Genomic DNA, 20,451 nt, shown 5'->3' on the forward strand with positions numbered 1-20,451 from the left:
TCTTTATTTTACATGTACCTGACTTGGAGCTGAGAAATCAGAAAACGGGCATTTACAGAACTCGCCCTGAAATCTTCACATTTTAAGGTTTTCTTCAGTATTTCAGCAATCTGGTGATACTTATGGCCAAGTCAATGGCCCCAGTGCAATGAGGACGTCCTAATAGCCAATTCGGCGCCCTTTGAGCGACACAACAACGGCTATTTTTCGAGTTTCTTTATTTTACATGTAGCTGACTTGGAGCTGAGAGATCAGAAAATGGGCATTTACAGAACTCGCCCTGAAATATCCACATTTTAAGGTTTTATTTCAGCAATCTGGTGATACTTATGGCCAAATCAATGGTCCCAGTGCAATGAGGACGTCCTAATAGCCAATTCGGCGCCATTTGAGCAACAAACCAACACCTATTTTTCGAGTTTCTTTATTTTACATGTAGCTGATTTGGACTGTCAGCTGAGAAATTGAGGAAACGGGCACTTACAGAACTCGCCCTGAAATCTTCACATTTTAAGGTTTTATCCAGTATTTCAGCAATCTGGTGATACTTATAGCCAAATCAATGGCCCAAGTGCAATCAGGACGTCCTAATAGCCAATTCGGCGCCATTTGAGCAACAAACCAACACCTATTTCTCGAGTTTCTTTATTTTACATGTACCTGAATTAGAGCTGAGAAATCAGAAAACGGGCATTTACAGAACTCGCCCTGAAATCTTCACATTTTAAGGTTTTCTTCAGTATTTCAGCAATCTGGTGATACTTATGGCCAAATCAATGGTCCCAGTGCAATGAGGACGTCCTAATAGCCAATTCGGCGCCCTTTGAGCGACACAACAACGGCTATTTTTCGAGTTTCTTTATTTTACATGTACCTGACTTGGAGCTGAGAAATCAGAAAACCGGCATTTACAGAACTCGCCCTGAAATCTTCACATTTTAAGGTTTTCTTCAGTATTTCAGCAATCTGGTGATACTTATGGCCAAATCAATGGTCCCAGTGCAATGAGGACGTCCTAATAGCCAATTCGGCGCCCTTTGAGCGACACAACAACGGCTATTTTTCGAGTTTCTTTATTTTACATGTAGCTGAGTTGGAGCTGAGAGATCAGAAAATGGGCATTTACAGAACTCGCCCTGAAATATCCACATTTTAAGGTTTTATTTCAGCAATCTGGTGATACTTATGGCCAAATCAATGGTCCCAGTGCAATGAGGACCTCCTAATAGCCAATTCGGCGCCATTTGAGCAACAAACCAACACCTATTTCTCGAGTTTCTTTATTTTACATGTACCTGACTTGGATCTGAGAAATCAGAAAACGGGCATTTACAGAACTCGCCCTGAAATCTTCACATTTTAAGGTTTTCTTCAGTATTTCAGCAATCTGGTGATACTTATGGCCAAATCCATGGTCCCAGTGCAATGAGGACGTCCTAATAGCCAATTCGGCGCCATTTGAGCAACAAACCAACACCTATTTTTCGAGTTTCTTTATTTTACATGTAGCTGATTTGGACTGTCAGCTGAGAAATTGAGGAAACGGGCACTTACAGAACTCGCCCTGAAATCTTCACATTTTAAGGTTTTATCCAGTATTTCAGCAATGTGGTGATACTTATAGCCAAATCAATGGCCCAAGTGCAATCAGGACGTCCTAATAGCCAATTCGGCCCCATTTGAGCAACAAACCAACACCTATTTCTCGAGTTTCTTTATTTTACATGTACCTGAATTAGAGCTGAGAAATCAGAAAACGGGCATTTACAGAACTCGCCCTGAAATCTTCACATTTTAAGGTTTTCTTCAGTATTTCAGCAATCTGGTGATACTTATGGCCAAATCAATGGTCCCAGTGCAATGAGGACGTCCTAATAGCCAATTCGGCGCCCTTTGAGCGACACAACAACGGCTATTTTTCGAGTTTCTTTATTTTACATGTACCTGACTTGGAGCTGAGAAATCAGAAAACCGGCATTTACAGAACTCGCCCTGAAATCTTCACATTTTAAGGTTTTCTTCAGTATTTCAGCAATCTGGTGATACTTATGGCAAAATCAATGGTCCCAGTGCAATGAGGACGTCCTAATAGCCAATTCGGCGCCCTTTGAGCGACACAACAACGGCTATTTTTCGAGTTTCTTTATTTTACATGTAGCTGACTTGGAGCTGAGAGATCAGAAAATGGGCATTTACAGAACTCGCCCTGAAATATCCACATTTTAAGGTTTTATTTCAGCAATCTGGTGATACTTATGGCCAAATCAATGGTCCCAGTGCAATGAGGACGTCCTAATAGCCAATTCGGCGCCATTTGAGCAACAAACCAACACCTATTTTTCGAGTTTCTTTATTTTACATGTACCTGACTTGGAGCTGAGAAATCAGAAAACCGGCATTTACAGAACTCGCCCTGAAATCTTCACATTTTAAGGTTTTCTTCAGTATTTCAGCAATCTGGTGATACTTATGGCCAAATCAATGGTCCCAGTGCAATGAGGACGTCCTAATAGCCAATTCGGCGCCCTTTGAGCGACACAACAACGGCTATTTTTCGAGTTTCTTTATTTTACATGTACCTGACTTGGAGCTGAGAAATCAGAAAACCGGCATTTACAGAACTCGCCCTGAAATCTTCACATTTTAAGGTTTTCTTCAGTATTTCAGCAATCTGGTGATACTTATGGCGAAATCAATGGTCCCAATGCAATGAGGACGTCCTAATAGCCAATTCGGCGCCCTTTGAGCGACACAACAACGGCTATTTTTCGAGTTTCTTTATTTTACATGTAGCTGACTTGGAGCTGAGAGATCAGAAAATGGGCATTTACAGAACTCGCCCTGAAATATCCACATTTTAAGGTTTTATTTCAGCAATCTGGTGATACTTATGGTCAAATCAATGGTCCCAGTGCAATGAGGACGTCCTAATAGCCAATTCGGCGCCATTTGAGCAACAAACCAACACCTATTTTTCGAGTTTCTTTATTTTACATGTACCTGACTTGGAGCTGAGAAATCAGAAAACCGGCATTTACAGAACTCGCCCTGAAATCTTCACATTTTAAGGTTTTCTTCAGTATTTCAGCAATCTGGTGATACTTATGGCCAAATCAATGGTCCCAGTGCAATGAGGACGTCCTAATAGCCAATTCGGCGCCCTTTGAGCGACACAACAACGGCTATTTTTCGAGTTTCTTTATTTTACATGTAGCTGACTTGGAGCTGAGAGATCAGAAAATGGGCATTTACAGAACTCGCCCTGAAATATCCACATTTTAAGGTTTTATTTCAGCAATCTGGTGATACTTATGGCCAAATCAATGGTCCCAGTGCAATGAGGACGTCCTAATAGCCAATTCGGCGCCATTTGAGCAACAAACCAACACCTATTTTTCGAGTTTCTTTATTTTACATGTACCTGACTTGGAGCTGAGAAATCAGAAAACCGGCATTTACAGAACTCGCCCTGAAATCTTCACATTTTAAGGTTTTCTTCAGTATTTCAGCAATCTGGTGATACTTATGGCCAAATCAATGGTCCCAGTGCAATGAGGACGTCCTAATAGCCAATTCGGCGCCCTTTGAGCGACACAACAACGGCTATTTTTCGAGTTTCTTTATTTTACATGTAGCTGACTTGGAGCTGAGAGATCAGAAAATGGGCATTTACAGAACTCGCCCTGAAATATCCACATTTTAAGGTTTTATTTCAGCAATCTGGTGATACTTATGGCCAAATCAATGGTCCCAGTGCAATGAGGACCTCCTAATAGCCAATTCGGCGCCATTTGAGCAACAAACCAACACCTATTTCTCGAGTTTCTTTATTTTACATGTACCTGACTTGGATCTGAGAAATCAGAAAACGGGCATTTACAGAACTCGCCCTGAAATCTTCACATTTTAAGGTTTTCTTCAGTATTTCAGCAATCTGGTGATACTTATGGCCAAATCAATGGTCCCAGTGCAATGAGGACGTCCTAATAGCCAATTCGGCGCCATTTGAGCAACAACCCAACACCTATTTTTCGAGTTTCTTTATTTTACATGTAGCTGATTTGGACTGTCAGCTGAGAAATTGAGGAAACGGGCATTTACAGAACTCGCCCTGAAATCTTCACATTTTAAGGTTTTATCCAGTATTTCAGCAATCTGGTGATACTTATAGCCAAATCAATGGCCCCAGTGCAATCAGGACGTCCTAATAGCCAATTCGGCGCCCTTTGAGCGACACAACAACGGCTATTTTTCGAGTTTCTTTATTTTACATGTAGCTGACTTGGAGCTGAGAGATCAGAAAATGGGCATTTACAGAACTCGCCCTGAAATATCCACATTTTAAGGTTTTAATTCAGCAATCTGGTGATACTTATGGCCAAATCAATGGTCCCAGTGCAATGAGGACGTCCTAATAGCCAATTCGGCGCCATTTGAGCAACAAACCAACACCTATTTTTCGAGTTTCTTTATTTTACATGTAGCTGATTTGGACTGTCAGCTGAGAAATTGAGGAAACGGGCACTTACAGAACTCGCCCTGAAATCTTCACATTTTAAGGTTTTATCCAGTATTTCAGCAATCTGGTGATACTTATAGCCAAATCAATGGCCCCAGTGCAATCAGGACGTCCTAATAGCCAATTCGGCGCCCTTTGAGCGACACAACAACGGCTATTTTTCGAGTTTCTTTATTTTACATGTAGCTGACTTGGAGCTGAGAAATCAGAAAACCGGCATTTACAGAACTCGCCCTGAAATCTTCACATTTTAAGGTTTTCTTCAGTATTTCAGCAATCTGGTGATACTTATGGCCAAATCAATGGTCCCAGTGCAATGAGGACGTCCTAATAGCCAATTCGGCGCCATTTGAGCAACAAACCAACACCTATTTCTCGAGTTTCTTTATTTTACATGTAGCTGACTTGGAGCTGAGAGATCAGAAAATGGGCATTTACAGAACTCGCCCTGAAATATCCACATTTTAAGGTTTTATTTCAGCAATCTGGTGATACTTATGGCCAAATCACTGGTCCCAGTGCAATGAGGACGTCCTAATAGCCAATTCGGCGCCATTTGAGCAACAAACCAACACCTATTTTTCGAGTTTCTTTATTTTACATGTACCTGACTTGGAGCTGAGAAATCAGAAAACCGGCATTTACAGAACTCGCCCTGAAATCTTCACATTTTAAGGTTTTCTTCAGTATTTCAGCAATCTGGTGATACTTATGGCGAAATCCATGGTCCCAGTGCAATGAGGACGTCCTAATAGCCAATTCGGCGCCCTTTGAGCGACACAACAACGGCTATTTTTCGAGTTTCTTTATTTTACATGTAGCTGACTTGGAGCTGAGAGATCAGAAAATGGGCATTTACAGAACTCGCCCTGAAATATCCACATTTTAAGGTTTTAATTCAGCAATCTGGTGATACTTATGGCCAAATCAATGGTCCCAGTGCAATGAGGACGTCCTAATAGCCAATTCGGCGCCATTTGAGCAACAAACCAACACCTATTTTTCGAGTTTCTTTATTTTACATGTACCTGACTTGGAGCTGAGAAATCAGAAAACCGGCATTTACAGAACTCGCCCTGAAATCTTCACATTTTAAGGTTTTCTTCAGTATTTCAGCAATCTGGTGATACTTATAGCCAAATCAATGGCCCCAGTGCAATCAGGACGTCCTAATAGCCAATTCGGCGCCCTTTGAGCGACACAACAACGGCTATTTTTCGAGTTTCTTTATTTTACATGTACCTGACTTGGAGCTGAGAAATCAGAAAACCGGCATTTACAGAACTCGCCCTGAAATCTTCACATTTTAAGGTTTTCTTCAGTATTTCAGCAATCTGGTGATACTTATGGCGAAATCAATGGTCCCAGTGCAATGAGGACGTCCTAATAGCCAATTCGGCGCCATTTGAGCAACAAACCAACACCTATTTCTCGAGTTTCTTTATTTTACATGTAGCTGACTTGGAGCTGGCATTTACAGAACTCGCCCTGAAATCTTCACATTTTAAGGTTTTCTTCAGCATTTCAGCAATCTGGTGATACTTATGGCCAAATCAATGGTCCCAGTGCAATCAGGACGTCCTAATAGCCAATTCGGCGCCCTTTGAGCGACACAACAACGGCTATTTCTCGAGTTTCTTTATTTTACATGTAGCTGACTTGGAGCTGAGAGATCAGAAAATGGGCATTTACAGAACTCGCCCTGAAATATCCACATTTTAAGGTTTTATTTCAGCAATCTGGTGATACTTATGGCCAAATCACTGGTCCCAGTGCAATGAGGACGTCCTAATAGCCAATTCGGCGCCATTTGAGCAACAAACCAACACCTATTTTTCGAGTTTCTTTATTTTACATGTACCTGACTTGGAGCTGAGAAATCAGAAAACCGGCATTTACAGAACTCGCCCTGAAATCTTCACATTTTAAGGTTTTCTTCAGTATTTCAGCAATCTGGTGATACTTATGGCCAAATCAATGGTCCCAGTGCAATGAGGACGTCCTAATAGCCAATTCGGCGCCCTTTGAGCGACACAACAACGGCTATTTTTCGAGTTTCTTTATTTTACATGTAGCTAACTTGGAGCTGAGAGATCAGAAAACGGGCATTTACAGAACTCGCCCTGAAATATCCACATTTTAAGGTTTTATTCAGTATTTCAGCAATCTGGTGATACTTATGGCGAAATCAATGGCCCTCATTGCAATCAGGACGTCCTAATAGCCAATTCGGCGCCCTTTGAGCGACACAACAACGGCTATTTTTCGAGTTTCTTTATTTTACATGTAGCTAACTTGGAGCTGAGAGATCAGAAAATGGGCATTTACAGAACTCGCCCTGAAATATCCACATTTTAAGGTTTTATTCAGTATTTCAGCAATCTGGTGATACTTATGGCCAAATCAATGGCCCCAGTGCAATCAGGACGTCCTAATAGCCAATTCGGCGCCCTTTGAGCGACACAACAACGGCTATTTTTCGAGTTTCTTTATTTTACATGTAGCTGACTTGGACTGTCAGCTGAGAAATCATAGAAAACAGGCGTTTACAGAACTCGCCCTGAAATCTTTACATTTTAAGGTTTTCTTCAGTATTTCAGCAACCAGTTACAAAAAACATAATTCTCCTTAATTTTTTCTTCACAATTTAGATGTGAAGATGAAGTCTTTGAGTCTGCAAAATATTAGTTTAGATACCTTGAAAGTACTCAAAAGGTGCTTGAATTTCACTCCTACAAAGCTGCATCATTAAAGCTTCACCTTCTCTCGTCTTCAGGGTTCACAGAAGGGGAAGAGAGTCGACATCGCCTATGAGGATTTCTCCAAACTGGCCTGAACCAACAAACTTCCCGTTTTAATCTCAGGGACTCTACTGTGTCAGAGTTACTTCCCTAACATTCACTGTACATATACACACACACCCCACAATACATTACACAAATAAACACAGAGCAATTTGTTCAATTAGTTTTTTATTTTGTATTGATGTTCAAGTTGATCTTTACATTGCAGATGTACATTTTTCTCCAAATAAATCCAACAAAAGTGACTCCTGGTGTTCTTCGGAAAGTAATTAGGAAAGAAGGAGACATTTATCATTTTAGAAGGAAATGTAGACACCAAAAAGTTAAACGTCTTCATGTCGTCCCCTCTTTTCTTCTGGCTCCAGTTTTCCACTCGCTTTGTTTTCATTTTCCGTCTAAGCTCACTGACCCAGGGGATTTATAGCAGCACAGGGTACTCGAATGTGTCTCCGGCTGCTCAGAGCGTTGGGAGGAAGCTGTTGAGATTGGGGACGATGTAGTCGGTGTAGTGGCCGTCGATGAAGCCCTTCCCGCTGTTGTGTATGAACCAGCAGTAGACGTTTGAGCCGTGCGTCTTATCGGTCCTGTAGTCCTTCTGCCAGCCCCTAAAACACACACACAGGAGTTTTAATACGACACGCTTCAGAAATCAGTTTTATACAAGTCATTTTATATTCAGACGTACCTGGTGACGTGCAGCCTGTTGCCCTTCACCTCCATGGTGGCCTCTCGCTTCAGAGGGTCGACTCCTTCGTGGACGTCGTGCACGCTCACGTCCGGCTCAGGATCTCTAGAAAACTGCCCTGAAGGATCACACACACACACACACACACACGTTCAGCTGCAAATCAACCTGTGTTCGGTTCAGTTTGTGACTGAATGATCCGATGTCGTCCTCATCCTGACACAAGAAGTTACCAAACCACTTTAACAGTTTCATTATAGTGGTGAGTTTTTTCAGGAAAAAAACAGTTTTTTCAGGTATAAAAAAGAGGTTTTTGTAAGGTTTTTTTCCTGAAAAAAAACCTATTTTTATCCTAAAAAAAACTTTTTTTCCTTTTTTAAGGTTTTCTAGGTCCAGGAAAAAACAAGTTTTCTATGAGGGGAAAAATGAGTTTTTTCAGGAAAAAATGAGGTTTTTTTTAGGAGAAAAAGAGTTTTTTTCAGGTATAAAAAAGAGTTTTTTAAGGTTTTCTAAAATCTTTATTTTTTTTCAAAAAAAAAGTTTTTTTTCCCTGGAAAAAAAAACTCTTTTTTTCCTGAAAAAAAAACTCTTTTTTTCCTGAAAAAAACTTTTTTTTCCCTAAAAAAACTCTTCTCTTTTTCCTTTTTTAAAGGTTTTCTAGGTCTAGTAACATCCTGTAGTTGTTTTATCAAAGCCTGCGAGGCCACTCAACATTTCCCAGGAGAAAAATAGTTTTTCCAGGAAAAAAAAAAGAGAAGAGTTTTTTCAGGAAAAAAATAGCTTTTTTTTCCAGGGAAAAATTTTTTTTTCAGGGAAAACAACCTATTTTTTTGAAAAAAAAAAAGATTTTAGAAAACCTGAAAAAAACCTCCTTTTCTCCTAAAACAACCTCATTTTTTCCTGAAAAAACTCATTTTTCCCCTGAAAAAACTCTTCTCTTTTTGCTTTTTTAAAGGTTTTCTAAACTCATTTTTTAAGGTTTTCTAGTTCCAGTAAAATCCTGTAGTTGTTATATCAACATTTCCAAGGAAAAAAATGTTTTTCAGGAGAAAAAGAGTTTTTCCAGGAAAAAAAAGAGTTTTTTCAGGTATAAAAAAGAGGTTTTTGTAAGGTTTTCTAAACTCCTTTTTTTTCCCAAAAAATAGTTTTTTTTCCTGGAAAAAAAAACTATTTTTTTCCTAAAAAAAACTTTTTTTCCTTTTTTAAGGTTTTCTAGGTCCAGGAAAAAAACAAGTTTTCTTTGAGGGGAAAAATTAGTTTTTTTCAGGAAAAAATTAGGTTTTTTTTAGGAGAAAAAGAGGTTTTTTCAGGTATAAAAAAGAGCTTTTTAAGGTTTTCTAAAATCTTTATTTTTTTTCAAAAAAATAGTTTTTTTTCCCTGAAAAAAAGTTTTTTCCCTGAAAAAAAAAAAAAATTTTCCTGAAAAAAACAAACTTTTTTTCCTGAAAAAAACTTTTTTTTCCCTAAAAAAACTCTTCTCTTTTTCCTTTTTTAAAGGTTTTCTAGGTCTAGTAACATCCTGTAGTTGTTTTTTCAAAGCCTGCGAGGCCACTCAACATTTCCCAGGAGAAAAATAGTTTTTCCAGGAAAAAAAAAAAGAAGAGTTTTTTCAGGAAAAAAATAGTTTTTTTTTCCAGGGAAAACATTTTTTTTCAGGGAAAACAACCTATTTTTTTGAAAAAAAAAAAGATTTTAGAAAACCTGAAAAAAACCTCCTTTTCTCCTAAAACAACCTCATTTTTTCCTGAAAAAACTCATTTTTCCCCTGAAAAAACTCTTCTCTTTTTGCTTTTTTAAAGGTTTTCTAAACTCATTTTTTAAGGTTTTCTAGTTCCAGTAAAATCCTGTAGTTGTTATATCAACATTTCCCAGGAAAAAAATGTTTTTCCAGGAAAAAAATAGTTTTTCCAGGAAAAAAATAGTTTTTCCAGGAAAAAAAGAGTTTTTTCAGGTATAAAAAAGAGGTTTTTGTAAGGTTTTCTAAACTCCTTTTTTTTCCCCCAAAAAATAGTTTTTTTCCTGAAAAAAAACCCTATTTTTTTCCTAAAAAAAACTTTTTCTCCTTTTTTAAGGTTTTCTAGGTCCAGGAAAAAAACAAGTTTTCTGGACCTAGAAAACCTTTAAAAAAGGAAAAAGAGAAGAGTTTTTTCAGGAAAAAAATTAGGTTTTTTTCCCCTGAAAAAAAGTTTTTTCCCTGAAAAAAAACCTTTTTTTTCCTGAAAAAAACTCTTTTTTTCCTGAAAAAAACTCTTTTTTTCCTAAAAAAAACTCTTCTCTTTTTCCTTTTTTAAAGGTTTTCTAGGTCCAGTAACATCCTGTAGTTGTTGTATCAAAGCCTGCGAGGCCACTCAACATTTCCCAGGAGAAAAATAGTTTTTCCAGGAAAAAAAAAAGAGAAGAGTTTTTTCAGGAAAAAAATAGCTTTTTTTCTAGGGAAAAATTTTTTTTTCAGGGAAAACAACCTATTTTTTTGAAAAAAAAAAAGATTTTAGAAAACCTGAAAAAAACCTCCTTTTCTCCTAAAACAACCTCATTTTTTCCTGAAAAAACTCATTTTTCCCCTGAAAAAACTCTTCTCTTTTTGCTTTTTTAAAGGTTTTCTAAACTCATTTTTTAAGGTTTTCTAGTTCCAGTAAAATCCTGTAGTTGTTATATCAACATTTCCAAGGAAAAAAATGTTTTTCAGGAGAAAAAGAGTTTTTCCAGGAAAAAAAAGAGTTTTTTCAGGTATAAAAAAGAGGTTTTTGTAAGGTTTTCTAAACTCCTTTTTTTTCCCAAAAAATAGTTTTTTTTCCTGGAAAAAAAAACTATTTTTTTCCTAAAAAAAACTTTTTTTCCTTTTTTAAGGTTTTCTAGGTCCAGGAAAAAAACAAGTTTTCTTTGAGGGGAAAAATTAGTTTTTTTCAGGAAAAAATTAGGTTTTTTTTAGGAGAAAAAGAGGTTTTTTCAGGTATAAAAAAGAGCTTTTTAAGGTTTTCTAAAATCTTTATTTTTTTTCAAAAAAATAGTTTTTTTTCCCTGAAAAAAAGTTTTTTCCCTGAAAAAAAAAAAAAATTTTCCTGAAAAAAACAAACTTTTTTTCCTGAAAAAAACTTTTTTTTCCCTAAAAAAACTCTTCTCTTTTTCCTTTTTTAAAGGTTTTCTAGGTCTAGTAACATCCTGTAGTTGTTTTTTCAAAGCCTGCGAGGCCACTCAACATTTCCCAGGAGAAAAATAGTTTTTCCAGGAAAAAAAAAAAGAAGAGTTTTTTCAGGAAAAAAATAGTTTTTTTTTCCAGGGAAAACATTTTTTTTCAGGGAAAACAACCTATTTTTTTGAAAAAAAAAAAGATTTTAGAAAACCTGAAAAAAACCTCCTTTTCTCCTAAAACAACCTCATTTTTTCCTGAAAAAACTCATTTTTCCCCTGAAAAAACTCTTCTCTTTTTGCTTTTTTAAAGGTTTTCTAAACTCATTTTTTAAGGTTTTCTAGTTCCAGTAAAATCCTGTAGTTGTTATATCAACATTTCCCAGGAAAAAAATGTTTTTCCAGGAAAAAAATAGTTTTTCCAGGAAAAAAATAGTTTTTCCAGGAAAAAAAGAGTTTTTTCAGGTATAAAAAAGAGGTTTTTGTAAGGTTTTCTAAACTCCTTTTTTTTCCCCCAAAAAATAGTTTTTTTCCTGAAAAAAAACCCTATTTTTTTCCTAAAAAAAACTTTTTCTCCTTTTTTAAGGTTTTCTAGGTCCAGGAAAAAAACAAGTTTTCTGGACCTAGAAAACCTTTAAAAAAGGAAAAAGAGAAGAGTTTTTTCAGGAAAAAAATTAGGTTTTTTTCCCCTGAAAAAAAGTTTTTTCCCTGAAAAAAAACCTTTTTTTTCCTGAAAAAAACTCTTTTTTTCCTGAAAAAAACTCTTTTTTTCCTAAAAAAAACTCTTCTCTTTTTCCTTTTTTAAAGGTTTTCTAGGTCCAGTAACATCCTGTAGTTGTTGTATCAAAGCCTGCGAGGCCACTCAACATTTCCCAGGAGAAAAATAGTTTTTCCAGGAAAAAAAAAAGAGAAGAGTTTTTTCAGGAAAAAAATAGTTTTTTTTCCAGGGAAAAAACTTTTTTTCAGGGAAAAAAAACTATTTTTTAGAAAACCTTAAAAAACTCTTTTTTATACCTGAAAAAACCTCCTTTTCTCCTAAAAAAACCTCATTTTTTCCTGAAAAAACTCATTTTTCCCCTGAAAAAACGTGTCTCTTTTTCCTTTTTTAAAGGTTTTCTAAACTCATTTTTTAAGGTTTTCTAGTTCCAGTAACATCCTGTAGTTGTTATATCAACATTTCCCAGGAAAAAAATGTTTTTTCAGGAGAAAAATAGTTTTTCCAGGAAAAAAATGTTTTTTTCAGGAGAAAAGGAGAGTTTTGACATTAGATGTCAGTTAAAAAGGTTTTTCAACACAGTTATGATCTCAGAAGCCAATTTAACTTTTTCTAACGTATATTTTGATTGCAAGTCATGGTCCATCTAGCAAATATAATTTTATAGTATATATATTTTTTCCAAATTTAGGTTTTTCTTTTTTCTAACTACATCCTGTAGCCTGCGAGGCCGCTCAACATTTCCCTCCACACAGACGTACCTATGAGTCCGTGCACCAGAGGAGAGTAGTGGTTGTCGTTGGCAATGTAGATGCCGAGGAAGTCGACGCTGACTGGGTTTTTCTTCCACACACGGTGAAGCAGCACCATCACCTGGATATTATTATTTATTACGATGGAAACGTGAGAGTTCTTCACGATGGAGATCCTCATGCTGAAACGTGACAAACACAAGACAAAATGAGCCTGATGTTCAAAGTAGCGAGGCAAGACGCCATAATTAAAGATGCTATGGTTTTACCCGTCCTGTATGATTTCCGTCGTGGCGCCCCAGGTGAAGGAGTGGTTGTTCCTGCCATCGGTCATGGCGATGCTGTCGGTGCCGACAGTCAGGCTGACTCCATCAGGCTGGTAGTAGACAGAGATGGTGCCGAAATATGTGTTCAGTTTGTTTTTTTGCATCTTCTTAGAGCCGATCAGCTGACCATTCACGACCAGACCTTTTGGACAAGAGGAAGGTTGAAAGTAAAGCCATCAAATACGAGGACTTTTGGATTACAGATATGTTACTACCTTTAGTACAGACTAGTACCTGTTCCGCTGTCAGACACCAGGTTGAGAATGTGACCGGGTTTGGAGTCGATGTTGAAGCAGACGTTCATGTCGCTTCTCCGCAGGTGGATGATGAAGTGAGGGTCGTTATCCACTGGGTGAGAAACATTGAGCTGGTTACACATCCAGTGCTGTTCATGTTTAACCCTGCAGCTGCTGATGATTTCATAAAAGTCTGCAGAAGTGTGTGTGCGTTACCTAAGTTGACCTGTTCAGGCAGGGCCCACTCCTCTGGACCCTTCGCCGCCTGACTCGGGGGAGGCGTGGTGGGAATCTGGACCCAGGGTGGAGGCTGGTAGACCACACGGACCGGAGCCAGACCAGAGGATGCCGAGCCTCCTCCTATTCCTCCTCCTACATAGACATGACGTAGATTATTTTATTTTGCCATGATATACATCAGGATTTCCAGGTCTTGGTGCTACTAAATTGGCTTCCAAATCTTCTTATTCCTTGTCCTTTAAATTCAAATCAAACACCATAAAAACTTCAATCAACAGTAAAAGAGCGTCTCTCCTGTCGGGCACCTAAGCAGCAGCCGTGCTTGGGGTCCTTCGGGGAGTCGGCCAGCAGCCTCTCCGTGGCGTCCTCGCTCTCCACCAGCAGAGCGGTGAGAGGAGTGACGAACTGATGCTCCACAGCCAGCGCCATGATCCTCTGGGTGATCTTCCTCTTCTTGACAGCTGTCGGAGCCAGAGACCTGCAGAGAGCCACAGTGCAGCAGTCAAATACTGACGGTAATACAAATAAACCGTTAAAAACCTGTTTTTTCTCCTGAAAAATACTTTTTTTTGTCCTGAATCTTTTTTTGTATGAAACCAAATGAAAAAACACTTCGCGAGAACCTTTCTTTCAACCAAACTTTCTTCAGGCAAAATGTCTTTTCTCCTGAAAAACTTTTTTTCTTCTCAACATTTTTTTTTTTTCTCCTCACCTTTCAGAGATCAGCTGTTTAATGGTGATGTAGGCCCACATTTGTCTGGCGAAACCTGTGAATGAGTGCTGCTGCTTTGCCAGCTCGGTGTCCAGCTCCGCAGTGTCGGCCTCAGTCTCTAAGGTGATGTCCAGACGGGCCTGCAAGACGGGACAGGACAGAGGACACTGGTAGTTCTACTGGAGGCCCCATCTCTTCCCTTCACCCGTGGACTTGAACCTTCGACTTCTGACTGTGATACATTTTATATTTTCTTGTAAACGTGACGTAAACGCCTGGTTGTGTTCATTATACTCACGGCAGACGCGGTGGTGAAGCTGGTCAGGGTGCTGCTATCAGACGGCAGAACCTTCCCGGCCACCACCAGCTCCGAGCCGTCGAAGTATTTGTCGAAGCGATTCTGGGTGACGTCTGACACCGAGTCCTCCGGGAACTGAACGGTGATCCTCCTCAGCAGAGGAGAGGAGACCTGGCTGTAAAATGCCTGCAGGGGAGAAGACAGAAGGTAGGATTGGTTTCTTTGGGTGAAAACATTTTTTTGGGAGCGAGAAAAAAGTTTTTTGGGTGAAAAAAAGTTTTTTGGGGTGAAAAAACCTTTTTTGGGGATGGAAAATTGGGGTTTTTGTCGGAAAAAACCCCAAATTTTTTTGGGTGAAAAAAATGTTTTTGTGTGAAAAAAGGAGGTTTTATCGGTGAAAAAAAAAGGTTTTTTGGTGGAATAAAAGTTTTTTGGGTGAAAGAAATTGTTTTTTGGTGAAAAAAATTGTTTTTTGGTGAAAAACAGTTTTTTTGTTTTTTGGTTTCTTTGGGTGAAAACATTTTTTTGGGGGTGAGAAAAAACTTTTTTGGGGTGAAAAAACCTTTTTTGGGGATGGAAAATTGGGGGTTGTCGGGAAAAATTTTTTTTTTGGGTGAAAAAAATGTTTTTGGGTGAAAAACAGTTTTTTGGGTGAAAAAAAGTTTCTTTGTTTTTTGGTTTCTTTGGGTGAAAACATTTTTTTGGGGTGAAAAAACCTTTTTTGGGGATGGAAAATTGTTTTTTGTCGGGAAAATTTATTTTTTTTTGGTGAAAAAAATGTTTTTGTGTGAAAAAGGAGGTTTTATCGGTGAAAAAAAAGTTTTTTGGTGGAATAAAAGTTTTTTGGGTGAAAAAAATTGTTTTTTGGTGAAAAACAGTTTTTTGGGTGAAAAAAAGTTTTTTTGTGGTTTAAAATTTTTTGGTGAAAAAAATGTTACTGTTTTCTACTGAAAAAAGGGTTTTATCGGTGAATAAAATGTTTTTTGGGTGAAAAAAAAAGTTTTTTGGTGGAAAAAAGTTTTGAAAAGTTCCAAAGTTTTTCAAAAATATAAAATTTTTTCAGCTGACTTTAGAGGAAATGAGGAGAATCAGATGAGGAAAAAGTCGTCGTACCCGTAGTTGTTCTGCAGCATCATGGTTGGCGTAGATCCTCTGAGCCACGCCCCTGTTCTCCATGGCGATTCGTTCCAGGAAGTCGTAGTCCACGTCGAAGCCGATGCCCAGCGAGAAGAGAGAGAACTCCTCCCTCATCACCCGCTTCACATTCTTCTGGATGGTGCTGAGCTTGATCTCACCTTTTTAAAATCAAGCAGAACAGCGTATTCATAGTTGAGACGATGAATTTAGTTGGTCAACCAATCGAAAAGCTTTCTGCAGCTGAGTCAGACAGTCTTACCCACAGTGGGGTCTCCGTCTGACACCAGGATGATCATGGAGACGGAGCGAGGGTCGATGAGCCCCTGATTGGACGCCCTCACCAGCATCTGGACTGCTTTCATCAGAGCCTCGTTGATGTTGGTACCTGAGGTCAAAGATCAGTAAAATATAGCCGTTGACAACAAGTTCTCAGAGCAATCAACCATTTCTACGAAGAGGTTTTCCTCACACCTCCGTTGGGTTTGATGGTCTGGATGTATTTCTTGGCGTCTGCGATCTGAATGGACGAGCCGGAGACCAGCTCCTCGTTCCAGCAGCGCACATTGTGGTTGAAGTCGATGATGCTGAAGTGATCGTCAATGGTCAGGTCATCCAGAATCGCCTGCATGGCCTCCACTGTCTGCGAGAGAGGTTTGGGATTTAAATGCATTCTGCAGAACGACCACACGGCGGCAGTGTTTTACTGAGGAGGGGGTGGAGATCAAGCAGGATCTCACTTCACTTCATCACTTACTTGCTTCATCTTGACCCCCCACATGGATCCACTGACGTCAATGACAAACACGATGTTTTTAGGAAGAGGTGAGAGGTTGGAGGGAGCGAAGAACTGGACAAAATGGCCGTCAGAGACCTGGAGGAAACAGTGGAAGCTCAAGCGATCATCTCCAAACTGTTTTGACCTGTATGCAATATTAAAGCCATCAATTAAAGAGGTTTTTGGATGAGTGTGTGTACCTGTAGTTCACCAGCATTGCTGTCCCTGGTCACATCATATCTGACGTTGAAGACGCCGTCAATAGCACTTCCTGTACAGTTCTCACACTTCCTCTGCTGCTGGAGGTTGGGCTTGAAGACAATATGAGCCTGTGGACACACAGAAAAGAGACTAGTGTCAGTATTATTATTATTATGAAGGTGTGTTTCAGTGTTGTGTGCATGTTCGTTAAGAGCACAGTATCTCATTTTTTGTATTAAAGTTTGACACCTGACCTTATTTTTCCAACATTTCAATGTGGAAACTTATTACGTTTGTTTATTTTCATGATATTTTTAAAATGACTGGATAGATTTCAGTGAAATGATGTGGAAAAAATTATATTTTGATGCTAATAGCGCCATTGTGTGGTCATTTGTAACAAACTTTACATTTTGGTTGGCTAATAATTCCTGAATCAAGAAAAATGAATGTAGAAGTTGAACTAAAAATGGCTTCACCCTCAATTTCTTATAGTTAAAGACAAATCTTTTTATATAATTCAACATTATTACACTTCATTCGAGTGCAGAGACTCATTGTCGCCTTCTGTGATCCATATCTGTGGTAAATGCAAGTAAAAATACCTTTTATTAGGAATATTAGATGGACCATGACAAATATGATGACATTTAAATGTCCACAACTTAGAGGTTGTGGGTGTGAAGCCCTCATATTCCCAGTCATGAGTCGTCCCAACAGATACGTGTACCTCAGTTCAAATTTCCAAAAAAGTTCATAAATAAAGATAAAGGAAATCAGAGGACTGTTGAGCCTTGGTAGAGTAAGTGGAGCTCTGGGTGTTTTCCAGTCTCACCTTGTCTTTGGTTGATGTAAGTTTGATCAGCTGTGCAAACTGCTCTCCGAGGGTGTTTGTTGTTTGTACTGAGGAAATCCCTTTCGGCTCATAGATGTACACGTCCACCTGGAGAGAGAGCGAACGGGTCAGCGTCATGGATGACTGGAAGAACACAGACTAACTGCAGAAATTAACACAAGTCGTGATGTTCTCACCTGGAACTGTGGCACCAGCCTCCCCGGCTGCAGGTACAGCGAGTGCTCGTAGAAAGCCAGCTTCCTGTGCATCATCTCCTGGTAGTGGAGCTCAAACTCGATGTTACTGCCGGCAGGAACGTGGACTTCTGTCTTAAAGGTCTCCATGTCCTGGGAGTTCGCCCTGTGAACAGAAACATGTCAGTCTGTGTGAGTCTGTTGAGCTCTACAGCGGATTACAACTCCAAGAGGCTGGTCCGGTACCTGACGATGCCTGCTGCCTTGCCTCTGGCTCTGGCCTGGGCGTACAGGTTCCTGGCCACCGTCTTCTCCTTCACTGAGCCCATAAATGTGATCCCGTTCACATTCCTGCAACGAAATGTCAAATCAAACCTCTAGAAGATCTATTGAAGAGGCTGGACTGTGTCAAACTGGGCTCACATGGTGAAGTTTGTGATGAAGGCTCGTTTGGGGATCTGGACGTTGAAGCCGATGCTCTGGGCTTTGGAGCCCGAGTTGACCACCGAGCTCCTGACGGTGGTGTGGGCGAAGCGGGACGTGATCCGGCTCTCCACCTTGTAGCTCTTGACGGTGATGTCATCTCCACGGATGGCCTGCAGAGATAATGTCATGTGATTTGACTCAAAAATAATAATAATTTTCCCCTGAAAGAAAATATCAAGAGATTTTTTTTGTCATATGTAAAAATTGGTTTCACAAAAACATTTTTTTCCCAGATTTTGTTTTTTCCAGGAAATTTTTACAGCATGAAACTGTGTGAAAAAAATGTTTTGGCAGGAACTTCACATGATTTATTTTGTTTTTTTGTGAAACATAGTGAAAAAAAAGTTTCCAGGAGACAAAACTTCTGAAAATTAAAAAAATAATTCAGGAGAAACCTGAGAGTTTGAAAATTATAAAGACAAATATATTTAGAAGATGACAGACAGAAAAAAAGGAGGCAGAGCAGGACGATCAGGAACAAAGTCAATAACCCGTCAGTCACGGGAATCTCTTCAAACAGCAGCGTATTGACTACTAGATAAGGTTAAACTCTGTCACAGTGGAGAGGGCTCCAACAACAAGCGGAGGGTCGTACCTCAAAGTCTTCCTGCTCCTCGCTGGTCAATATCGCTCTCTGAAAAACACACACAAGTCATCAGCTTCACAGTCTTAATCAACCCTGTGACAGGAGAGAAGAGTATAAACCACAAACTGCTGTTATTAAGACACAGACGACACAGGAGGACAATCAGGACCTGAGTCAGGACGCTGATTTCCACTGATCGATGATGATTGTGACATCAATAAGCAAACCCTCAGTCCGTGCTCTGTATTATACAGCTAGACATGTATGTAAATAAGAAAAGTCAGGAAGATCTCACCTTGTTTCTCTCCCGATGGTCCTGCAGATGTGACTGGTGGCAGAGAAAACATGATGCAAATCAGATTTAATGTGTCAGATCTGGATTCTGCATTTTTCCTCAATTCAAGAACAAGTTGTCTGTGTTTTCATGTTATTTAGGTCACATTCGGACAGACAACAGAGATTAAAAGGATAAATAAACAACCTGTCAGCAGGACAAAAGTTAATTTTAATGGGAGATTTAAGGGTCAAAGGTCAGAGCAAGAATTTCAAAGACTAAAACATGAATTCTGTATTTTTGTCATCAAGTATTTTCTTGTATTTTTCATTTGAAACAAATCACATTTAGACAAACTTCTTAGACAAGAAGACGAGGACAAAAACATACTTTTCTGCTATAAAAGGTGAGTTTGTAAGTGAGTTTTAAAGGTCAAAGCTCAGGGAATATAATTTTAACTTGATTTCAAAAACTAATACATACACATGAGATCGAGTTTGTTGTAATAATTAAGAAAATCTAATTTTACGATTGAGCAAAAACAGCCGGGCGAGACTTCAGTTCTTCTTCTTTTTATGCAACAATTCAGAGCAGTTGTGTATTTTTCATGTGATCAAACTTCATAGAAGACAAAAAAATGACTCGTCTGTGATACAAAGTTGAGTTTTTAAAGGTCAAAAGTCAAGCCAAGAAATTTGTTAAAAGCTCTTAAATGATTTACAGCACGTCACGGCTCCTGGAATATTTTCAAGATGCAAAAATAAACTTTGAATTCATGCAAAATCCCACAAAAACTCATGTCTTCTTTTTGGTAATTAAAATAAGGCCAACAGCAACCAGTAAGAGCTGAATCTAGAGATACACTTAAGCATATAAATGTACAATTAATTAATTACAAAGACTTTGATCCTATTTTGATCTCAGATCGATATCAGTCCAAACAGTCGGTCATGAACCGTGTTTTTCAGCCTCGTACTCACCTTCTCGTCCTCCCATTCTCCGTCTATCACAAACTCAAAGCAGCGGCCCTGATGGAGGAGCACGAGCCCCAGAAGCAGCAGCAGCAGACGCCTCATGTTTCCAGACACACACACCCTCACACACACACACACATATACAAAAAAACACACGGCGCTGTGGGAGACAGAAGGTCCTTCTGCCGAGCTGAGAACTGAAGGTTAAAATCCACTGAACTGATCGACTCCGGCCCCCCCAGTCAATATTTGTTGTGTTTGATGTAACCCAGAAAGGAGAAGGACTGAAACTTTGAAACTTGACCTGTGGGCAGGGTAAATAGGACACATCTGACACATCCGACAGAGGCTGCACATCACGGATTGTTTTAACTCTGAGACAGAAGTCACACAATGACCAACGTGTTTAGACAAATATCACTCTGATGTGTTTGTCATGTTGAGGCTGAAGCTTTTAGAAAAAGGTCAGATATCATATAAATACACAGAGATGAACATTTAATGACACACATCCTCAGTTCACAGGAGAAATGTGAAATGTTGCAATATGTCCAAGTGTCCACAGGATGGCAGCAA

At 39.0% G+C, this 20,451-nt stretch overlaps 1 protein-coding gene across 1 annotated transcript; it reads right to left on the bottom strand.

Annotated features, from left to right (window-relative positions):
- Positions 1-7,474: 7,474 nt before the first annotated feature.
- Positions 7,475-20,228, bottom strand: itih2 (inter-alpha-trypsin inhibitor heavy chain 2). The gene is made up of 21 exons (XM_084346351.1): positions 19,882-20,228; positions 18,923-18,955; positions 18,637-18,675; positions 17,979-18,151; positions 17,802-17,906; positions 17,559-17,721; positions 17,362-17,469; positions 16,526-16,654; positions 16,305-16,421; positions 16,022-16,190; positions 15,810-15,935; positions 15,527-15,708; positions 14,414-14,599; positions 14,116-14,255; positions 13,709-13,881; positions 13,380-13,535; positions 13,162-13,275; positions 12,871-13,069; positions 12,611-12,783; positions 8,009-8,126; positions 7,475-7,928 (listed from the first exon to the last, which is right to left on the bottom strand). Exons 1-21 carry the CDS (start codon positions 19,975-19,977, stop codon positions 7,781-7,783), a joined length of 2,847 nt encoding a protein of 948 aa, XP_084202477.1. The 5' UTR covers positions 19,978-20,228; the 3' UTR covers positions 7,475-7,780.
- Positions 20,229-20,451: the final 223 nt, after the last annotated feature.

Source organism: Pagrus pagrus, assembly GCF_965226575.1.
Source record: "Pagrus pagrus genome assembly, chromosome: 23".
NCBI classification, from domain to species: domain Eukaryota; kingdom Metazoa; phylum Chordata; class Actinopteri; order Spariformes; family Sparidae; genus Pagrus; species Pagrus pagrus.

Bases quoted from the DNA above. Each gene is read 5' to 3' on its own strand.
- itih2 (XM_084346351.1), bottom strand. From the start codon at position 19,977: ATGAGGCGTCTGCTGCTGCTGCTTCTGGGGCTCGTGCTCCTCCATCAG. The intron at 16,422-16,525 runs GTACACACACTC...TGTTTCCTCCAG, and splicing joins GCAATGCTGGTGAACTACAG to GTCTCTGACGGCCATTTTGT. The intron at 8,127-12,610 runs GTACGTCTGTGT...GTGATCCTTCAG, and splicing joins TCTGGTGCACGGACTCATAG to GGCAGTTTTCTAGAGATCCT.